The sequence below is a fragment of the Labrus bergylta genome, chromosome 2 (assembly GCF_963930695.1).
Source record: "Labrus bergylta chromosome 2, fLabBer1.1, whole genome shotgun sequence".
Lineage (NCBI taxonomy): Eukaryota > Metazoa > Chordata > Actinopteri > Labriformes > Labridae > Labrus > Labrus bergylta.
In genome coordinates, this window is record NC_089196.1 from 27,570,980 (window position 1) to 27,593,058 (window position 22,079).

The 22,079-nt window shown below is 44.9% G+C and overlaps 2 protein-coding genes across 2 annotated transcripts in view; one reads left to right on the top strand and one right to left on the bottom strand.

The window, feature by feature from the left end:
• The window catches only part of snx2 (sorting nexin 2), a 35,700-nt gene extending 23,549 nt beyond the window's left edge, over positions 1-12,151 (bottom strand). The window contains exons 1-2 of the mRNA XM_020654845.3: positions 11,878-12,151; positions 1,298-1,397 (exon numbers count right to left, since the gene is read on the bottom strand). Coding sequence (XP_020510501.1) covers positions 1,298-1,397; positions 11,878-11,976 — 199 coding nt within the window. The 5' untranslated portion in view covers positions 11,977-12,151. The remainder of the gene's footprint in view (positions 1-1,297; positions 1,398-11,877) is intronic.
• Positions 12,152-13,465: 1,314 nt separating this feature from the next.
• Positions 13,466-19,521, top strand: rnf214 (ring finger protein 214). The gene is made up of 6 exons (XM_065950469.1): positions 13,466-14,293; positions 16,214-16,443; positions 16,520-16,653; positions 16,957-17,185; positions 17,275-17,484; positions 18,374-19,521. Exons 1-6 carry the CDS (start codon positions 14,182-14,184, stop codon positions 19,187-19,189), a joined length of 1,731 nt encoding a protein of 576 aa, XP_065806541.1. The 5' UTR covers positions 13,466-14,181; the 3' UTR covers positions 19,190-19,521.
• The last annotated feature ends 2,558 nt before the right edge of the window (positions 19,522-22,079 follow it).

Sequence of the window (22,079 nt, forward strand, 5' to 3'; positions counted from 1 at the left end):
CAGCACGAACCAGCTGATCCACCTGCTGCGTAAATAAGTCCAGAGTAACCGAGAACGTCCGACAGCAGCCCCCTTTAAAAAGCAGAAGCCCCTCCCACTGGGCGTTTCTAACCACAACGCGTTTCCAATTAACATATTTCTTATCATTTAAGAGCAGCTTTTAGAGTCTTTTATCTTTACCGTTATGATGATTAAGTTTGAATTCAAAACACAGCCACATGTTGTAGGAATGAAGAAAACAACAACATGGGGTTTGATTTCTTTAAAGCGTGCAGATGTTTTTGGCGGACGGGAGAAGGGTGGGCGTGGATCTGTAACGCAGCGTCTGCAGGTGAGTGGACTCAAAGCTGAGAGTTAGCAAAGCAGGATGGAGGTGAATTTCCCGGCTCATTAGAGACGCTGTGGGAAAGAGAAACGTTTGGTTTGAACGCTGATTCAGATTCGGAGCGAGATTTCTGTGGCGAGCTCACTTCTGACGTCCACCGCCACAAAATACAAACTTACTGACTATTTAAGATGGTTCTGATGCAGAACTCTCAAGAGCAGCGGTCCATGTTGTTGCTGATGACTATATATTAACGCTGTGCTCTGCCTCTGGTCACTTCCTGTCAGCCCATGTGGTCACTTCCTGTCAGCACCTGTGTGTCTGATCAGACTTAAAGCTGTTTGTTCGCTCGAGTCGTTTTCACTCTCTGATGTTCGTCGCTTTGGATTAAAGCGTCTGATAAATAAATTGTAGAATATTTTGTGTGTGTGTGTATCTGTATGTGTGCGTCTGTTTCTGTGTGTGTGTGTGTATGTGTGTGTGTGTGTGTGTGTGTGTGTGTTTCTGTGAAAGTTTGTGTGTGTGTGTATCTGTATGTGTGTGTCTGTTTCTGTGTGTGTTTCTGTGTGTGTATGTGTGTGTGTGTGTGTGTGTGTGTGTGTGTGTGTGTGTGTGTGTGTGTTTCTGTGTGTGTATGTGTGTGTGTGTGTGTGTGTGTGTGTGTGTGTGTGTTTCTGTATGTGTGTGTCTGTTTCTGTGTGTGTGTGTGTTTCTGTGTGTGTGTGTGTATGTGTGTGTGTGTGTGTGTGTGTGTGTGTGTGTGTGTGTGTGTGTGTGTGTGTGTGTGTTTCTGTATGTGTGTGTCTGTTTCTGTGTGTGTGTGTGTGTGTGTGTGTGTGTGTGTGTGTGTGTGTGTGTGTGTGTGTCTGTTTCTGTATGTGTGTGTCTGTTTCTGTGTGTGTGTGTGTGTGTGTGTGTGTGTGTGTGTGTGTGTGTGTGTGTGTGTGTGTGTGTGTGTGTGTGTGTGTGTACCTGCAAACAGGTCCTCTGGATCGTCTTTGAACAGTGAATCTTGTTTCGGTCCGTTTGAGTTGCTGCTGATGTCTAGAGCCGGTAGACTGGCAGGTTCTGACTGTAAACACACACACACCAACACACAAACACACACACACACACACAAGCACGCAAACACGCACACGCACACGTAAAAGGACAAAAAGAATGTGATTTTCAGCATGTCCACCGCGCCTTCACCAAAGAAACCAGAACCAGCTGTTTCATCGCTCGCTTCAAAGCCTCCACTCTGTTCACAAAAACTGTCACCTTACCTCGTGGATCACGGGAGATGTTTGTCCCCCTCTGCTTGTTTGATTGTGTGACTTTAGTGTTCAGCAGAGTTTCCTCGGGTCAGAAACAATATTTGTGAAGTAACCAGTTCGGGCAGCTGAAGACGAGCTGTGAACGCCGCGTTGTTTTAAAGTATGTCTTTGGGAGCAGCGGTGTTTGGAGTCCTTGTGCATCATATCTAGTGATTCTTTTCACCACTCACACCTGAATAAGTGAGGTGTGTGTGTTTGCTGACTTTGCCCCAGCTGTGGACGAACAACACCTGAGTCCTGCGAGGTAAACGAGTGTTTCATCAGTAGAGCTTCAAGGCTCTGAAGAGAGGGACTTAAAAAAAATAATTCTGGTTTCGATAAAAGCGTCCTTGTCTTTACATGAATAATTATTTTTTAAGAATAATAATTACAACCTGACCGATTCATCGCCCGGTCGATAATATCACATCCAGTGACAATCAGTATCTCTAACTTTATCACAGATATGCGCCGATATTGGTAGATTTATTCACCAGCCGAATAACATTTCACTTGAGTATTGTTGGATTACACAGGACGTATCGGACATGTCGCTGCAGGAGCTGGGAATCGAACCTCCGACCTACCAGTTGAGACACAAACCACTCTACCAACTGAGCCACAGCCGCACCTTCATTTCCTCAAACGGGGGGGTGGGGGGGGGGGGGGGGGATCCATGAAGATTATCTTTCCATACCACGGAAACAAAAATATAAGCAAACTCCGGCACGCTGTCTGCACATATTCGACGGCAAAGTTTGAGTCCTGAAATGTTGTCAGCTTGTTTGGGGCAGCTGTGGCTCAGTGGTAGAGTCTCCTGCAGCCACATGTCCAGTGTGTCCTTGGGCTAAACACCTAACCACAAACACCGCTGCTTCGGCGCTGTATGAATGTGTATGAATGGGATTAGTTACTTCTGAAGGTCACTTTACACAGAAACCTCTACCATCAGTGTGTGAATGTGCACTTCCCCGTCTTTGATGCAGCCGACGAGAAGAGGAGCAAAGGTCACATCTAAACCTCTGCTCTCTCTCTGTGCAGACTCGACGTATTCCACAGAAGAAGAAGAAGTAAGAAGCCTCCAGCAGCGGGCGTCTTCCATCCTGCAGCAGCACACACACACAGCTTCCTGCCTGCAGCCCGGAGGAAACAGCCAGCTGCTGCTCCACAAACACTGGAGGTAAAACTTGATCATGTGACTTCACACCAACTGTCACCGCCACTTCCTGAGAAACAGAGCGCCCACAGAGCGCCCACAGAGCGCCGATCAGATACCAGTGACTGACACCTGCGGGACATCTTTATCCCACCAAGAGGGTGCACAGAAAGTCTGCAGTAAATGATATCTCACCCCCACCTTGTTTTGAATCTCAAAAAAAGTTCTCGTTAAACGCCCTTCAGCGAGGAGCCAAACCTCAAAGACGGTAAACATCACCTGATATGAACACAAACAAACACCCGAGAAGGTAAACAAACCCGTCCAGTGTAGAAGGTGTTGAAGTTCTCTCTATAACCACGCACCTGATCGACTTCACACTCACAGACTCTACTGCTGAAGAATAAACAGGACGACCGTTCAACTCAAATGACTCAAAATAAGCCACAAAGTCAGTAAAGTAGCCGCCATGTTCTCTGTGTTGTTCTCCGATGTGCAGACGCAGACATGTTTTATTTTGTCATTGCACTTTAATCAAAAACAAGCAGTTTAAGAGTTAAATCATTTTTGCAGCACACACGAGAGATCTGTTGTTAAAAACAGTAACTAAAGCCGCTTTCACGTCTGCACTGCTGAAAATGGTCTGCTTCAGATATTCTCCTGATCTGGCCGAAGTAGCGGACGGAGCGACAGAGTCCTCTATACGACGTTATAATGAGGATATTTGTCTTTGGAGATGGAGAGATTTTAAGCTGAGCGGATAAAAGAGGGAGAGGAAATGAGTGATGATGACGAGGAGCTTCCTACGTCCTTACTCAGCAGACACACACAGAGAGGGTCAGAGGAAACACACACACACACACACACACACACACACACACACACACACACACACACACACACACACACACACACACACACACACACACACACACACACACACACACACACACACACACACACACACACACACACACACACACACACACACACACACACACACACACACACACACACACACACAGATTGTTGAAGAGCGATGAAGTTGATTCCTTTCTTTTAAATGTGCTCTTTTGCACCTGTAAGCACACCCAACGGTGATGTCACACTTCAGGACCTGCGTTCACTGACGCCATATTTTGCACGGGCACATCTCCGAGACGCCCTCACTGTCAGCTGATCGTTGTCGCTGCACTTTCAGTTGAAAAAAAAGTTGAACTTTAACCCGAAGTGTCAATAGTTCAAAGACAAACTTCACAGACGTCGTCACGGTGGTTCAGGAAAAGAAATCTGCAGAGTCTTCCGCTTTGAGCTAAATGCTAATAGCATGCTAACACTCTCCCAACGTCAGTGCTAGCAAGCTAAAATGTTTACCATCTTTGTTTAGCTCGTTTTAATGTCAATATTTATTTATTTGCACAAACTCAAAGAAGTACAGCCGAGGCCGACAGGAGAGTCAAAGCCCCGCCGTAGTTTTCATAAAGCAACAAGTTCAACGTGACCTGCTGACCTGCAATCATGAGAAGAACCAACATTTAATGTACACACCTCGTGCAGCCTCAGGTAGACGGTGCATGCATCATTCGGCCAATAAGATGAAGCCTTAACTAGTCATCATCATATAGATATAGGAACTGTAACTGTCTGCCAATTCTCCAGGTAATTATTAAAACATCAAAGTGCAGGATTCACAAAAATGTCGCTGTGATGACCTCATGCTGATGGAAACACAAACCTCTGAAGTTATCGTTGTCACACAGCTCACATTACAGAATTACAAACATTAAAGGAGCAGTATGTAACTCTGACCCCTAGTGGTTAAAACAGGTGCTGTAGTCTAAATTCTAAACATTGTAGAGAGCTGTCTCCCCCCGCCCCCTCCTCTCTAGAGTCGATGCTCACTCAGGTCACCATGTGGTGGACACTGAAGCTTCAGTGTTTATCCAGCTCTGCATCAGTCTCTAAACCTTTCTGTGTTCTAACCTCTCTCCATTTTTCAAAAGCATCTCCAATATTGATCCTAGTTTGAGCACGTTTCTGCTCGTGGAGCTTATTAGAAACATGCAGAGGGTTTTTAGGTCGGGTACAATCACTTCTATCTGAACCACTTCTCTGTCCCGCTTCCATCTCTGCAACACCTGTTGACCTGATAACTGCTCTCATATCTGGGAAACCGAGGGGTGTCCAAAACGGCCGTGTGGGGGGTGCTTTAAAACTGTCTACCTTCTCTGGTCCAAACAAATCCAGAGCATTCAGGAGCAGAATCTAAAGTAAGAAGGAGGACATACTGACTGCTGCATTGTTGTCAGAGAAGTCAGCACTTCAACATAGCATGTTTCCTTAATGTCTGATCATATAGTAAGATCAGTTCACTCACTACACATCTCACTGATACTTACTCCAGGAAACATAAATCTGACTGCAAAATATGATTCAGAATCTGTCAAAGAGTTGGTGAGATAGCTCAGCCTCTGCAGCAGCTAGCCTAGCATGGCTAATCACTCAGCAGAAAATGACTGTGCGCAACAGGAACATGAGGACACGGCGGAGGAAATTAATGTCAGAGCTGAACTGTGCTGACACTAAAAAAAAAAAAAAAAACCCTCAAATGTGCAACTTCATATCAATGATTTTACAAGGTGGGTTAACATCATTAAAAACGTGAATCAAGACGTTTTTAAACGTGTTTCAACACAAACTGAACACGGAAACTTCCATCAAGGAGGGGTTATTAGACTGTGACAGTGGACTGCATTAGTAAAAGCTCAATGTACCTAATAAACTTTACTCAGACCAACAGTCCACTTCACCTCCCCGCACACCGACACACTAAAGGAGGAAACGGGACGAGTCAGAGGTTATCAAACATGCCAGTTCACCCGAGTCCACCTTAAAAAGCTCCGACAGGGAGAATGTGTTTAACATCCTTCTTCTGTTTATTGGTGCTGCTGAGGCGGCATGTCAGGCCATAAAACACAGGGAAGTGGATGACACACACACACACACACACACACACACACACACACACACACACACACACACACACACACACACACACACACACACACACACACACACACACACACACACACACACACACACACACACACACACACACACACACACACACACACACACACACACACACACACACACACACACACACACACAGGTCATTGAAGAGCTCTGTTGTTGTGACACTCGAGGAAGACAATCATCACCAGGAATGAAATCTAGAGTGCTGACGTGACAAAAACAGGCCTCTGTGTGTGTGTGTGTGTGTGTGTGTGTGTGTGTGTGTGTGTGTGTGTGTCTCAGTAAAAGTTACAAAACTGCTGAAGAAGAGACTTTACAAATACTAAACTGTTTCAAACTGACAAAGATATTTTTGCGAGACAGAGGTCTCCCTCCTTCTAAACTCTGTGCACCCTCCTCAGATGTAACAGGGATTCATGTGTTATTGTTGGACTTCAGTTCTTCATTTCTGTCAAGATGTGCATGAAACATGACATGACAATAAACTGCCCGTTTGTGAAATACATTACAGTAATGTGTATTTTGTTACGCAGCTGTTTTTTTTAATTTCGCTCAGAGAGGGAGGTCGGCGGAGGATGCTGAAGCGGGGCAGACAGAAACCCTTTTCAGACAGTTTTTTCACAAATTACTGATTTTTGTGTTTCTTCCTGTGTTACCTGTTCGTATATGTGTTTCCATGTAACACCTGTGCAAGCTGTGACAACAAATTTCCCCCCTGAGGGATGAAAAAGTATTGTACTGTAAAAGTGCCGTAACTACTACGACTTTTCCTTCCACTTTACAGTCGAGTCTGATTCGCCTTCTCATGGTACAAAGAGGAGGACAAGTCAAAGAGGTATTCTCTCTCTCTCCACAACTCCACTAGTTTTTCCTCCAGAACGGCACGCCCCTTCTCCTCACTGCTCTGTTTACTAGTCAGCAGCTTCCTGTTTGATGCTGGCTCCTATTGGCTGTTGACAATACTCGCTTCACTGAACAACATGCTTAAGTGTATTCTTAAAAGTACAGAGTGACTGCACGATGTTTCAAAAGCAGAGGGGCCTGATAACCGGAGGCTCTACCTCCCAGCTCAGATTGAGGTTTTTGACACCAAACACCAAACCACTGAGATCACATGAGCGCCCTGACGCTGAAAAAGTCACATTTGTCTGCGACTTTAAAACCGCTCTGAAAGTTGCTACAGGCGTAAGGCCAACATTAGACAAAGTGTAAGAGTTTTCTTGCAATTTTCTTTTTGTACTGACAACAACAAAGTTCCCAATACTAGGAGCCAAGGACTTCTACTTTAGTTGCCATGGTAACAAAAAAGGTCTCATATTGAAGTTAAAAATTCTGGTATCATGACAACCCCTGAGCGTGACCTCTTACTGTAAAGTGTCTCTAAACGATGTGTGTGTGTGTGTGTGTGTGTGTGAACGAGTCCTTGGTTTCTGTCTAAGTGGAAACAAAAAGGTCTCTGTGCAGCAAACTGTGTTAATTTAATTGCTTTTCTTTTGAAAGAATTCAAAAACCTCCTGTGGTCAACTGAAGCGGATTCAGTAATGAAATGAACGCAGTATTGGTTTGTAGTTTTGTTCAGATTTTTCTACACAGTTGAGGAGCTGATTTTTTCTCATCGACAGTAAAACCATCAGGAGCTTCTTTCAGCTTTGAGAAGACGACGAGACCTTGTTTAAGTAACATAAATAATCGTGTTGACACAAAAAATGTGACCCAGGTTATGACTTTCTCACAATATTTGCACGAAGTGTTGAGAACAAATTTACAGAACGTGACACAAACAAACACACAGATGGACAAATAGAAGAAAATATTGATGTCATGAGCCGATTTCACATATTCACTCCTGACAATTTCTAGAGAATTTCAGGACTTCTGCTTTTTATCAATGCTACGTGTAGTTGAACAGACTCTCAATGTGAACTAAAGAGTGGAGAAGAACATCCTGGAAGACAGGAAACATAATGCAGCAGGTTCATTAGAGCATGGAGACGGTAGAGGCGGCGTGCAGACAGTCTATGGTCGTGCAGCGATCACAGGGAATAAACGTCACCACCCCCTCCCACTCGCTCCAGCTGAATTCTCCTGATTATATCCTGCTGCGTTCTCACATCAGCTCACTCTGGCTTTCTGCAGAATAAATACCAGGGGTCTGGTAGGAGAAACTCTGGGTCAATTCAGGTTTTCCACACATGCAGCTCACCCCTACATGAAGTCCACCTTGTTTCTGTCAGTGCCTAAAGGCCTCATCACTCCTGAATCCAAAACAATCATTAAAACAAGTGCTGCTTTGTTTTTCTCTAACCACATTGTCCCTGATCTGCTCCCCTCTTTTAGACTGACAGCAAGAAAACTTGGAAACACATATAAACACCAATGAATGTGAGGGCAGCTGATAACTAGTTAGGGCTTCACGTTTTGTGCAGGTGTGAACGAGATGATAGTCAGGCTGGAGCTGAACAGAACATTACACAGCACAGACGAGCTTACAAGGTTTTTTTTTTATACAAACACAAAAAGGGACAAGAAAGCCATAAATAAAATGGGAATTTAAAAAACAAATAAATATTAATGATAATGAAATTATATCCATGTGGTGGATATCCTCCTCCACAAACTGACCCAGCTCACAGTGCCGGCCTCCACCTGTCAGTGGAACTTCCTGACTGACAGGAAGCAGCAGGTGAGACTGGGGAGCATCACATCCAGCACCCGGACAATCAGCACTGGCGTCCCCCAGGGAAGTGTCCTCTACCCACTGCTCTTCTCCCTCTACACCAACGACTGCACCTCAAGCTCTGGAAGTTTGCAGACGACATCAACGTGATCGGTCTCATCGGGGGACGGTGTTCATATGTGTCACCAGCAATATTTTCTTCTATTTGTCCATCTGTGTGTTCGTTTGTGTCACGTTCTGGGTGTTTAATCAAATTTACATTTTTGGCTTTTCAGCATCATGAAGACAAGATAATCGAGATTAAACGATTTACCGTGCTGCAATGTTGCGCGCGTTTTGATTTGAGGTTTTGTCTAATGGTAAATGTTTCAAAGTGTTTGTTTGTATTATGGTCACAAGAGTACATCACCACAACCTCAAAAACACAGTGAGTTTATTTTTATTTATTTATAACGAGTATATCTAATTATTTTTTTCTTATTCATACTTTCCTTTATTTTTTGATAAAAACATTTGATGCAGATGTTGTAAGATCAATGAGTTATTGTGTTTAATAACCTCCATCTCAACATCAATCAGAATAATTGTGATAAAGATTTTTGCCATAATCGAGCAGCCCTGGATGATGATGAGTCTTACAGACGGGAGGCTGGAACAGCGGGCCCTCTGGTGCAGTCCGAACCATCCGGAGCTGAACCCGCTCAAGACCGTGGAGATGACAGTGGGCTTTAGGAGAAGCCCCCCTACACTCCCCCTGTCCTCGTCGTCACTGTCAGGTTCCTCGGATCCACAATCTCCCGGGACCTGAAGTGGTCTCCCCACATAACCACTATCAGTGTTGACTCAGCAGAGGATGAACTTCCTGCGTCAGCTCAGGAAGTTCAACTCACTTTATCAAGTAAATATCATCCTCCTCATCTGACATTAACCTGTGCACCCTGCCTTGATGTAAATACTGTAAAAAACAACAATCTAGCTTTTGTAAATGACTATCTGAACTCTTAGACGGAGCTCCCTGAAACCTTCAGCGAGGAGATCGGGCACGACTACCACCTGAGGTTCCTGACGCCCAGCAACCACCACCGTCCTCATTCATGCACGGCCTGCTCCGACCTCCACCTCCGCGTCAAGGAAGTGTGGACAACAGGAAGTACATCAGGACCACAAAGGAGAAATCCTTCCTGCATCTTATCCCATCTCCCCCTACCCCATTTTTCTTTTGTAACATAACAGTGAGTGAGCTATTTAACCTGCTTTTTGTGAAACGTCTTGAGATAACCCTTTTCAGAAATTGACGCTATACAAATAAAGATTGATTGATTGATCAGTTACATATTTACAAAATGTATTATCATGTTCATTTCAGTATCTTTTACACTCACCACTGCACTGTTTGTAAGTTTTTGTTTATTGCACATGAAGAGCCCAGTTTACCGAAGTCAAATTCCTTGTATGTGTGAGCACACCTGGCCAATAAAGCCGATTCTGGTTCTATCTGAACTGCTGTTAGGGGCTCTGATTATGTGAAAGACTAGAAAGGCACTCATGGAGGTATTTTTTAGATCTTATACATGTTTCAAATAGTCTTGAAAAAATACTATTTAAAGAAAAATTTCAATGGTGGGGTAACTTTTAAGGATTTAATTTGTGTAAAAAAAAAATTACTTAATGGCAAGATACAAATTATTGAATAAAAAAATCTAACTTTCTGTCCTCCATCACAAAACCAACTCAAGTTTGGCATCGTCACATTATTAGCCCAAATCCAGCTTTGACATTCCTCCCAAAATAAACTACAAATATTTCTGCTCTGTTGCAGCGGTCAACTTCTACAGAGAAGGAATGCAAAATCTAAAGCGGGGTAAACCCTACAAGATAATCTGATAAAAGCAGATTATCTGATGGTTCCAGAGATGATCTTACGGATGTTCCCGTGGTGTGAAGGGTGTTAAGAGTGATTCTAACGCGCCACGATCCGCTCCCGAAGACGATTGGGGCCGCCCCGAATTAAAATCTTAAATATTACACGTTCTGTTTACGATCAGGCGTCCTGTTGTGTGGGGGCACTGGTGGACTAGTGGTTGGTGCGTTCGCCTCATGTACGTCAGCTGTGGTTCTCCGGGCGGGCGGCTCAGGTTCGGCTCCGGCCTGTGGCTCCTTTCCCGCATGTCTCTCTCTCTCTCTCTCTCTCTCTCTCTCTCTCCGGTTTCTGACTCTATCCACTGTCCTGTCTCTCCAATAAAAGGCATAAAAAAAGAAAAAAAGAAAACCTGTCGTGCGAGAACAACACAGAGGACGACCGATTGTCACATGGAACAGAACTACAACCAATCAGGAAGCAAGCTGACTGAAGCAGGAAGCACAACACACAGCCATGGCAACGACAGCAAACGCGGCGCATAAAGTTTGATGTCCGTCAGAAATGGAGGACCAGCTTGTTGATTTGTGTTTATAGAGTTTATACAACATGTCCTGTAAAACGGTCCAGCACATCCACCCATATTACACCTGTTTCTCTGCATTGCTCCATCCCTACATCCCCAGTAGACCCCCCCCCCCCCCCAGGTCTTCTGACCAGGGCCGGCTTGTTGTCGTACTAATCTGTGGCTCGGACACTTCTTTGGGTCTCTCTCTCTCTCTCTCTCTCTCTCTCTCTCTCTCTCTCTGCAGCTCTGATTGATGTTTTTAATCTTCATCTTTAATCAGGATATCATTATGGGATGTAATGTCTGTGCGAGTGTTGTTTTCCTGCGCTCGACGACCCATCTTTCAGGATTTTAATGTTGTTATTACGGTCATGTTAAAATGTTGTGAAGCACTTTGCGACCTCGCTCTGTGAAAAGAGCTACACCCAAATTATTAACATGTACTTATGTTGTACTTGTACTTGTACTTACTCAGTTTATTTGTACAAAAAAACACACAAAAAGTAAGAAACTTTAATCTGCTTAACCCCCCCCCCCCCACACACACACACACACACCGTATCTGGAGTTATTCCGATTTTCCAGCCTACCCTGAATGCATCACGCACACCTGTGTGACTGTCACCTGACGCGCGAGCAGCTCAACACACCTATTCTGCGCAGAAATGACCCTCCTCGGCTCATGTAGCCGTCGCGTTGAAGGCCACCGTTAAGTATCGTTGAATTCAGCGTTAAAACGGCGGATTTGTTGTGAGTGTTGACAAAACGCGGTGAAATAAAAGAGGAGGTCCCACGCAGACGAACCAAACCTCATTCATTAATTAACACTTTTAGAGGTCTGCGCCCCTCACTCTAAGTTTACATCTGCTGTCAGCTGGAGGCATCACGCCCTGCCTGCCTCTTCTCCCATCGGCCTCCCTTCATCACCTCCTCCTCCTCCTCCTCCTCCTCCTCCTCACCTCCTGTGTGGCGGCCGGCTTCGGGTGCAGGTTCTCCCCGTCCTTCAGCTCGTTGATGTCGGCGGGCTGCGGTGGAGGGTCCCGGGCTGTGTCCGCCATGTTCGCGTCGTCCCTGCGGTTGTTGATGGTGATGATGATAGCTAGCGGCTAGCTAACAGACACACACGCACACACACACCACGCACACACACGCCGACAGACAGAGAAAACAGTCGACTGACAGGCCGAGGGGAGGAGGAGGAGGAGGAGGAGGAGGAGGAGGAGAGGGGGAGCGGGGAGTCAGGAGGTTTTCCCAGCTCTGTCATGTGACGAGCAGGAGTCCTGATGGGAGCCAGAGAGGCGGCGAAAGAGAGGAGGTCTCACTCTGTGTAAAACTTAAAACGTTTCCACTTTCAGAGTTAGCTCAGAGGTGCTGCTTGTCAACACTCAACAGGCATGGCAGGCAACTGCTTGGGGCCCCAGACCAATAGGGGGGGCCCCCTGAGGGCTCACAAACTTAAACCAAAGCAGTAGCCCCAAAAGTGAAAATTCTGCAAACCTCCTTAAGCAGCCCCATCTGACGGGACTCACTGTTGTTGCTCTGCTAAGCGTTGAATGCATTATAGCAGTGAAATCAAATTAAGTAAAAAAAAAAAAAGAAAAATGAAGAGGAATTATCCGTCTATTGGAGAGAAAAATGAAAAAGGAAAGCATTGGGATGCTGGTTGGAGGGCACCCCAATTGATTTTTGCCCCACCAGACTCCAGAATCACCACTGAGTCAGCTAATGTGGACATTTAGCCTTCAAGCGACTTAATCGTTTCATAAATTCACCCAAAAAAAACTTAAAGTTGCACTATGTATGCTAGTTTAGGTAGAGAAATATGAAAGTTAGAGAATTGTACAGATTCTGTATACGTCCATAACTCTATACACGAACTGTCCTCAGAGGAAAATGTGTTCCCTGTACACTAATTTATGTTTATTTATTCATTTGTTAGGGACAGTGCATATTAATGAACAGCTGTAAAAATGCCAGATTATAGCAGAAGTGCTAGTTTCCATCTGTTGTCCCTAGGCAGGTAACAGAGAAAGACAAATTACAAATAAAATACAAATACAAAGGCACAAGTGACACAAGACAATAATAGAGGTTAAAGGTTCAAAGTGGTCACAGACTTGGTTTTCTTATATCCACTTATTGTGAGTGGGAGAATATTCCAATATTTAGTTCCTTTGACTGACAGAACAGTTTGTCTGAATGTAGTGCGTCTGTATGGGACCTCACAGTCTCCTCGGGCTGTGGCCCCTGGTGCCGATCCCACTGGCAGACTTCAGCTTTATAAAGTCATTCAAAGGAGGAGGAGCAAGTCCGTGCAAAATGTTATATATAAAATGTGTTACCTCTCTAAGAGAAAGTAGTGAAAAAACATTCAACCTAAATATTAAATAAAGTGAGTTTGTATAATTATACAGAAGCCATAAGGGCCCAATCACAGAGAGACTCCAAAAATGCTTGACCACATCTGTGGAAAGAACAGCTGGGCGCGCCTGTGGAGCGGGGCTGTGTGTGCATACGGGCGACCGAATAAAACAAGTGGGGAGGAAATGGACTCAGGAAAACGTAGATCTTTGCTCCTAGACGAGGAGGGGGCAGAGGTCATGTCGTGTTCTTACAGCAACGCGTGGGCTGGGAGGAGAAACATCCCATCTGAAAAAAAACATGAATACACTGATGTCGGAGGAATTACTTTCCAACTCGAACAAAACTGGGACCATCCGAGGAGCACATGACTGCAGCAAAAGTCAGAGTTTGCTTTTGCCACATGCATCTCTCCCAAAGACTGTAAATATTTTGATCTCACCTCGAAAACTTCACAAGTTTTGTGCGAGTGTGAAAGCAGCTGCGAGTTTTCAACGCTTTCTAAAGGATTTGTGTAAATTTGTCTTTTTTTATTTATTCATCTTTAAATGTAATATAAAGTTGATTTGCGTGTATTACAATATATTTTGTAACCGATGTAATTAATAAAGTTTTAAAGAAAAAAAAAACGAGTTTCCGCTATAGACGATCTTTGCGGGATGCTTTTTTCTGATCGTTTCCGTGTCGTTAGCGAATCAGTGTCGGGTAACTGTGAAGCCATGCTGTACATAGGAGTTCAACAAACTCTGAAATAGCTCAGATATTACATCCAAAATACACGCGTAAGGTTGGAGTTCCCGCCGCCATAGCTGGCTATCTGTTCAGCTAACATTTTGAGTTTACATCGGCTCTTCCGGGTGAGAAAAACAAAAGATAGTCTTTCTGTTCGTAGCTGTGTTAGCATGGAGGCTAACGGGGTGACGGCTAGCTTTGCATCAGAAGAGCACCGAGTCCAAAATCTGACCCAAGAGGAGGAAGACCTGAAGCTGGCGTTAGCGAACATGACAGTGGAAGGTAAGAGCAGATTTATGAAGCGGTGGTAGTTTTAAGAAGATCTTTTAAACTTCTTTTAGTCAGTAAAAATAAAGTCAGGCTAAATGCTAACGACGAGTTGAAACACTTTAAATATTTAACTCGTAAGTTTAATGTTTGTGTGAAATGCTTTTGATTACAGGAGTTCACTAAAGTGTGTTTTATCCTGTGTTGGATTATTATGAGGGACAAAAAATTACTAAAGTATAAATAAATAAATAAATGTTGGTAGAACTGCATACAATAATGAATAAATAATTAAATAAATGCATCAATAAATATATAAATAAATAAATAAATGTTGGTAGAACTGCATACAATAATGAATAGATAAATAAATAATTAAATAAATGCATCAATAAATATATAAATGCTGAAAACAATATATCAATGAATAAATAATAAATACACTTTGTTTATAAAAAAAGCTATTTATATATTTTTACGTGCATTTATTTATTTATTAGCGTATTTCTACAGTTATATATGTATCAATGCATACATTTCCACATATTATTTCCGTATTTTTACATTTACACTTCTATTTATTTCTGTGTCCAGGTCGTAAGAGGAAAAGTATATATGTGTATTTCATTCTTTCTGTTTTTCAAAATTTACCAGTAATGTTAGGACGGCCCACTTAATTTACATATTTACTTTTCCTTGTACAACATGGACACAGAAATAAATAGATAAATATATGTATATATTTATTTATATATTAATTTTTATATGAATTGTTGCATTTATTTATATATATATATATATTTATTGATGCATTTATTTAATTATTTATTTATTTATACATTATTGTATGCATTTCTCCCAACATTTATTTATTAATTCATTTATTTATTCATTTATGCTTTAGTCATTTTTTGTCCCTCAGATTATTGTCTCTTACTGAATGATTTGTCCCTGTATTAATCATTCTTGCAACTTTGAAGTAGAGACGCACCGATTGGCAGAGTCATGGCCGATACCGATGGTTGAATTAATACCAATTTAGCCGATTGCCGATACCAATGTTTGTTTCATGAGGTAAAGGCCCTGAGACACCAAGCAGACGGCAAAGAACTAGTGGCGACGAAGGCCGACTGTGGCGTTGCCTCACGTCTTGGCCAAAAAGTTGCACTAGAACAAACCTCAAAAGACTACAGCCGACAAACGACCACCACGTAGGACGAAGGGAGGGCGACAGAGCCGGACACACCGCAAAAACTAGGAACGACAGCCGATGATCTGTTTGGTGTGAGAATCAACATAGTACTTAAAGAGTGTAGAACAGAAAACATAATCCAGCCATCCGATTACAAGCACGGTGAACGTATGGGTCACGTACATGCACTCTATGCACCCTGCAGCAGTAACAGTATAGAAACGCCACTCCCCCCTCCCATTGGCTCGAGCTGAATTCTCCGGAGAATATCCTGCTGCTGAAAAAATACGAGGAGGCTGGCAGGACAAACTCTGGGTGAAGTCTGAGCGAAAAATGCGGCTGATTGAGTTCACACATGTGGAACATGTGGATGTTTGAGCTTTAACAGGAGGAGTTCTGTGATGAATAATGGAAAGACATGTTCGGCTTGTTGGCTTGAAAAATTCAGATGTGATTCAGATATGCTCCTCCTGGAGTTTCTGCAAGTGTGGAAGCTGTTCTTCCTGCTGGCCACTTCAACTCTATAACGCAGCTTGCTATTATCTGTAAAAACTACAATACCCATGAACCTCAGCGGCTGATCTTCTGAAAAAGTTGTAATGCATCCTTATTTTGTTCCCTCCTTTTTTTTTACTTCTCACATCCTTTTTTTTGTTCTCTAACAGTTTTCTCTCTTTTCTTTAAGTTACTCTCCTCCTTAGTTTACTTGTTTTGTTTCCTTGTCTCCTTCTTTCCTTTCCTAGACCTGCTGCTGAGGGCTCAGGCTGTGCAGACGGACAGCAACACGGGGGAGCTGGGCGTCAACACGGACCCGGACTGGGAGAGTCAGGTGGCGGCCATGTTGGAGTACAGCTCCACGCTGACGGAGCAGTACACCAGTCTGATGAAGAAGCAGGGCGAGGAGGAGCAGGCCAAGGCCAAGGAGAAACAGCAACTGCAGAAGAAGGAGGAGGAAGCAGTCCGCCAGCACCAGGTGAGTCCAACACACACACATGTGAAAACACAGATACACGTAACAGGTGTGTATTTAACCTTCAGACTGTTTTCAGGCTCTTCTGGACAAACTGGAGTCTCTGCGAGTGAAACTGCAGCTGAACAACTCGAAGGCCACCAGGAAGAACTTCTTAGCAAAGAAGCAGGAAATGACCTCGGAGAAGAACAGAGCAGAGGAGGAGAGGAACAGGTACAGACCAATAACACCCCGCAGGTTCTCACCATGACGCTGATGTACGTTTTGTTGCATCCCCATGTCTCAGTAAGTGTTCCCGTTCGCTGTAATGGAGAACTTTAGAATCCCTTAAATGCACCTGAGGATGTACGAGCTTAAAGATAAGATACAAGGGAAATGTTGTGAGGAAACACAGGTGTGTCCGACCATAGTATGCAGGTTTAATAACACACACACAGAAACTCCTGACGTAAGACGTGATGTGAGTTTAAAGTGTGAAGGGAATGATGATGATGTCTCCCTCTGGTCACTCCTCAGGCTGGACAAGGAGCTGAAAGAGAACGAGGAGAAGCTGAACACTCTGAAAAAGGAGCAGAGCGAGGAGCAGAGCAGGTGGCAGGAGGAGCTGGAGGAGCTGAGGCAGGAGATGGAGCAGGTGAGGAGGGAGGCGCAGGAGGCCGACCTGCAGGCCTTGAAGGACGAGATCGCTGCCGTGGAGAAGCAGAGAGACGTCGCCATGGAGCGCATCGAGGCCTGGCTGAAAGAGGTAACGTCATGATGCCAGGCGGTAGAGAGTCCATATTTTAAACCAGCAACCTTGAATCTTGAGCTTACCCTGGATCTGGTTGGTCTCAGGTGGGGCAGTACCTGAACGGTCTCAGGGAGGAGTTTCCGCAGCAGTACCCTCATGAGAGGCAGAAGTGGGAGAAGAAGGAGGGGGTGGTGCGGAGGAGCCAGGCCGAGCTGCAGAGTCGGTTCCAGGAGGTTCTGCAGCAGCTGCAGCAGGGTCGAGATCTAGAGTCGCTCCCCAGGATCAACGTGCCGTCTCTGCCGCAGGTCCCCATGGTGAGTCCTTCTTAAAAACACAACCTTTTTATCTCTGGACTTTGGTCTGCACAGGAAACCAAAGATGAAGCCAAAGCACCAAGAGTTTTCTTATCTTCTGGAAATGTCGTCCGCTTAGATGTTACAAAGATGTTTTTTTTAGTCTCGTCTCTGGTGCGACGTGTTTGACCGGAAGAAGAGGGAATTCCAACGTCCTTTCACCGGCGCAACTTTGACCACCTGATCGTTTCTGTTAATGCATGTTTGTGAACCAAACCCAGACGCTGTCATGTCCAAGTTTATCACTCAGAAAGGCGCTGTTGATCTTTTCTTAATGTTTGATATTGCCGCCTGATCGTATCTTGTACCCACATCCTCCTCGCTCCGTGTCTGATCAAGAAATAAACGATCTCAAATATGAAACATGCAGTAAAAAGTAACGGAGCAGTGTTGGGTCACACAGCGGCCGTTGCCAACAGACTGTTGTCATGGAGACAGGACGGACGTGCAGCGCTTTTCTTATGGTCGCACAAACGCTGCATGGAAACGCTCCAGGTGGACACGGGGGGGGGCCGAACCCTTTAACTAATCCAACTTGATTCTGTGCTGAATACGGTTGTCATGACAGCAGAATCTTAAACTTTGATACGATTCTAGTAAAACAATCAAACAGTGATGAGTGTTCTGTTACCATGGCAACCAAAATAAAACTCCTAGACGAGCTACATTGGATAATTTCTTGTACTTAAAAGTCGCTGCCTTAATTACGTCGCCAAATGATTTGTGCGATTTAGATGTTGTGGTTAAAATCCGAAGAGCAGAAGTTCTGTAACGGTTTTTGAATGCAATTATTTTCATCAAATTGTTTTGAAGTTTCAAACATGTTGTCGATTTGTCTTTTTCCCGACAGGCCGACCTGAGGTTCAATCAGGTGATGCAGCCTCTGCACCACCCTCAGTTCATGCCCCCGCCTCCTCCACACCCAATGATCCGACCCCTCCCTCCTCAGAGACACCCACAGTTGTTCCAGCAGCCGTACCACCAGCCCCCCCCCTACCACCCGCAGTACCGCTACCGCCACAACCACCCGCCACCCCCGCACCATTTCCAGGCACCCCTCCCACCCCAGCACTACCCTCCCCCTCAGTTCCAGCCCCACATCAGAGCTCAGATGAGGGTGACGCCGCCTCTCAGCCTCTCCCCGTCTCCTCCCATTCAGCCCGTGGCTCCTTCCCCGCCTCCCCCCGCCGCTGCCACCGCCGCGACCGCCGCTCCATCCTCCGCTCCATCCTCCGCCCCCACTGGCAAACTAGACAAAGTCCTGGAGAAGCTCGGGACTCGTTTCCCACAATGCAACAGGGCTCAGCTGACGTCGCTGCTGCAGCAGGTTAAGATCTCCCGGGGCACGTTGGCCGGCATGTCCATGGAGGAGGTCATGGAGCAGGTCGGTGTGAAGCTGGCCCAGAGCGAGAGGCCAGCCCCCGGTCCAATCAGCCGGCCCACTCCACCGGGCCCCATCCAGAGACCGGCGTCCTCTCCTCAGCGGGGAGCGGCAGGCGGCGGTCAGAGCGTCGGGCCCCGTAAACTCTGCCTGATGTGTCAGAACCTCGTGGATCCAGACAGCCGCCACCCGCTCAGCTGCTCCCACATCATCCACAAAGACTGCATCCGGATGTGGCTGCAGTCCAGCAAGAACAACTCCTGCCCGTTCTGCCCCGCCAAGTGACGCAGAACACCGTGACGCCTCCGCCACTCGGACTCTGATCAGTGCCATTACAATAATATTACTTTGATGTATTCACTGCTGCATGTCTCATCCTCGTTCAAGAGCAATGAACAGCGTTGTTCCACATTTGAGAAGATTTATATCTCCATGTATTTAACACTTGAACCTGAGCCGATCCTCTCCAAGCATCATTCTTTATTTTGTCTGATATAATGTTTTATTTTCCTGAAATATGCCAAATGAAAGCGTCTGAAATCGCTTTAAAGTTTTTCATTTTGATGATAAAAAAAAAATGTTATGTTAAACAAATAAAAATACTTATTAACTTCTGATGTTCAGTGGTCGGTTCATTCAAGGCTCGACAAGCACGCACTGACGAGCAGCACGTCATCATGCTGAACAAATCATACGCTAGAGTTGAAAGACTTTTTGATCCAGTAGATGTCGCCCTTGAGCTCCAGCATGACACCCAAAACCACACTTCCTCCACACTGAAGCCTGGACATACCTCCAACCCCCCCTCCACTCGCGTTCCCATCGAGGACTTTTGGCGCCAGCGGCAGACAAAATGAGATATAGCTGCACTCACCTGTGTCCTGCATTGTTGTGTTAGCATGCTAATGTTAGCGCTCGTAGCTTCACGTTGCAAATTGACCTTTTTCTATATGAAACATTTTGCAGTTTGGACCTCAGATGGTACAAAACATGACAAGACATGAGGAAAAAAAAACAAAGGGGTTAAAAAGGTGCTTCATAGACAGGCACACATTGAACACGGCTCTATGACCCACTTTTGGGTCTCGACCCACCAGTTGAGAACCCCTGTGCTGTAGCATACTCTGCTTGATCTGCTTCCTGCTGCATTTGAGAATCCTTAAAAACTGGAGACTGAAACAATAAAATAAACGAGGAAGAATACACAGAAATAAAATCAACAGAGGAGTACCAGTAAGCTTTTTGCGATCAGTGGCGACCCCCCCCCCCCCCCCCCTGCTGGCTGGTTTTAAGAATGCAGCTTTAATTCAAGTTTGCCTCATCTTCACTTTTGAAACTTAAAAATGACAGTCTTTAATGAAGTATGGAGCTGAATCGAGGACTCCTACCTTAATGTGCTAAAAATAGACGTTCTATAGTAAAGGCTGTTTTTTTATGAGCGACATTAAAGCTGCAGATGCCCTCTGATGCACTTACAGTAAACACTGCAGACGGAGATATCAGCCCATAAACACTGCAAGAAGCAGCCTATTGCCTTTTAAAGATTCCCCAACACACACACACACACACTCACACACATTCCCTGTAGACATCCCAGTCAGCTTTAATGGGAGCGCTGGGCGGTCGATGTGCGAGGTTAAAGGAGCCGTCGCTTCCCAATAAATATCAAAACACACACACACACTCAGTGCAGAGTGCTGGAAATGTGTCTATCTGCAGCCCTGTGTGTGTGTGTGTGTGTGTGTGTGTGTGTGTGTGTGTGTGTGTTTCCTGTTTACAGCCTGAACGTCCATCTTTCCTCTAACAAACTCTCTCTCTCTCTCTCTCTCTCTCTCTCTCTCTCTCTCTCAGTTTAAAGGTTAGTCTCTCTGACCGATTTTACAGGCAGCAGTGCCAATAAAAGGCGGCGCTCTCGCAGTAAAGCTGCTGTAATGAATGAAGGAGCTGCAGAAGATAAAGACGAAACACAGCAGAGGGCGGAGGAGACTCTGCAGGGGGACACAAATTCAACCAAAATAAACAAGAGACACAGAGATGAGCACATTTCTAGTATTACAAAGAATGACAAAGTTTATATTTTATGGGACAATAAGACATTTTTAAACCGAGGCATTTTTTAAAATAGTAGAGAATATAAAATGACAAACCAGTGCAAATTTTTTTTAAATATTCCTGTAACTGTACCAGCAAATAGACGCTAATGGCTGCAACATTTTGTTTTTGTTTTTTTCACTGACAGGCTCACACAACATTACAGAAACAGACTTGAGCTTGTAAAGTGCTTTTCTAGTCTTCTGACGACTCATAGCCTCGACTGCTTTCACAAATATTTTGAAATGGCAAACACAGGAGTTGAGGGTCAGACTGCAACACGACTATGATGCAGCATCATACCTTACATTGAGACACCAAAATGTGTTTTTTTGGTCTCTAAGTTTCAAAACTTCCTGTTTTGTACACTTTAATGGCCGAGACAGAACCCCCACTCTGAGTCTCCCTCTGCCCGACCTTCTGATCAGCCTACCAGCCCTCAACATGACAGCCTTCTCTCACCTACACCCCTCCCATACACACACATCCATCTGTCTCAATATACTATGACTTCACATCAGTGTCCTTGTCAGTGAACTCTCTGTTAGTAGAGAAAGCTTAACTCCTCCACATGGACAAGAACTTTCAGGAAACATCCCAACTTGTCTTCACCTTTCAGTCAGTACAATGTAGAGTGACAGTTCAAACAGAGTCACCTGAAGGTGTTAGCTAGCTGTTCTTCAGAGTGTAATCCATTACTCAGCAGAAGCCCAGTCTCTCAGTTTATCCTAAATGACCTGCTGTGTAGCTGCAGTTTTACCTCCTGGTTCCTTTTAAAGATGGTCTGTTTGGGTTTAAAACTACTTTTCTCTCCCCTGCAGCCTCTCTGTGGTGTTTGTATTTTATTTGCTGGGCTGGTTATGGATCCAGGCGGGCGGTGTCTTGGGGGTTGGGGGGTATTAGTGATGGTCTGCCGTGTCTCCAGTGGATCCCGTGACAGCTCTAATGTCGGTGTGATTTACAGACCGCCGGACAAACAAGCATCATTACCGCGGCCTGTAAACGCAGGCCCGACCCACCGCTCCCAAAGTGGGGTCTGGGGACCCTCAGGGGCCCCTAAGAGGCTCCTGGGGGACCCCTCAGC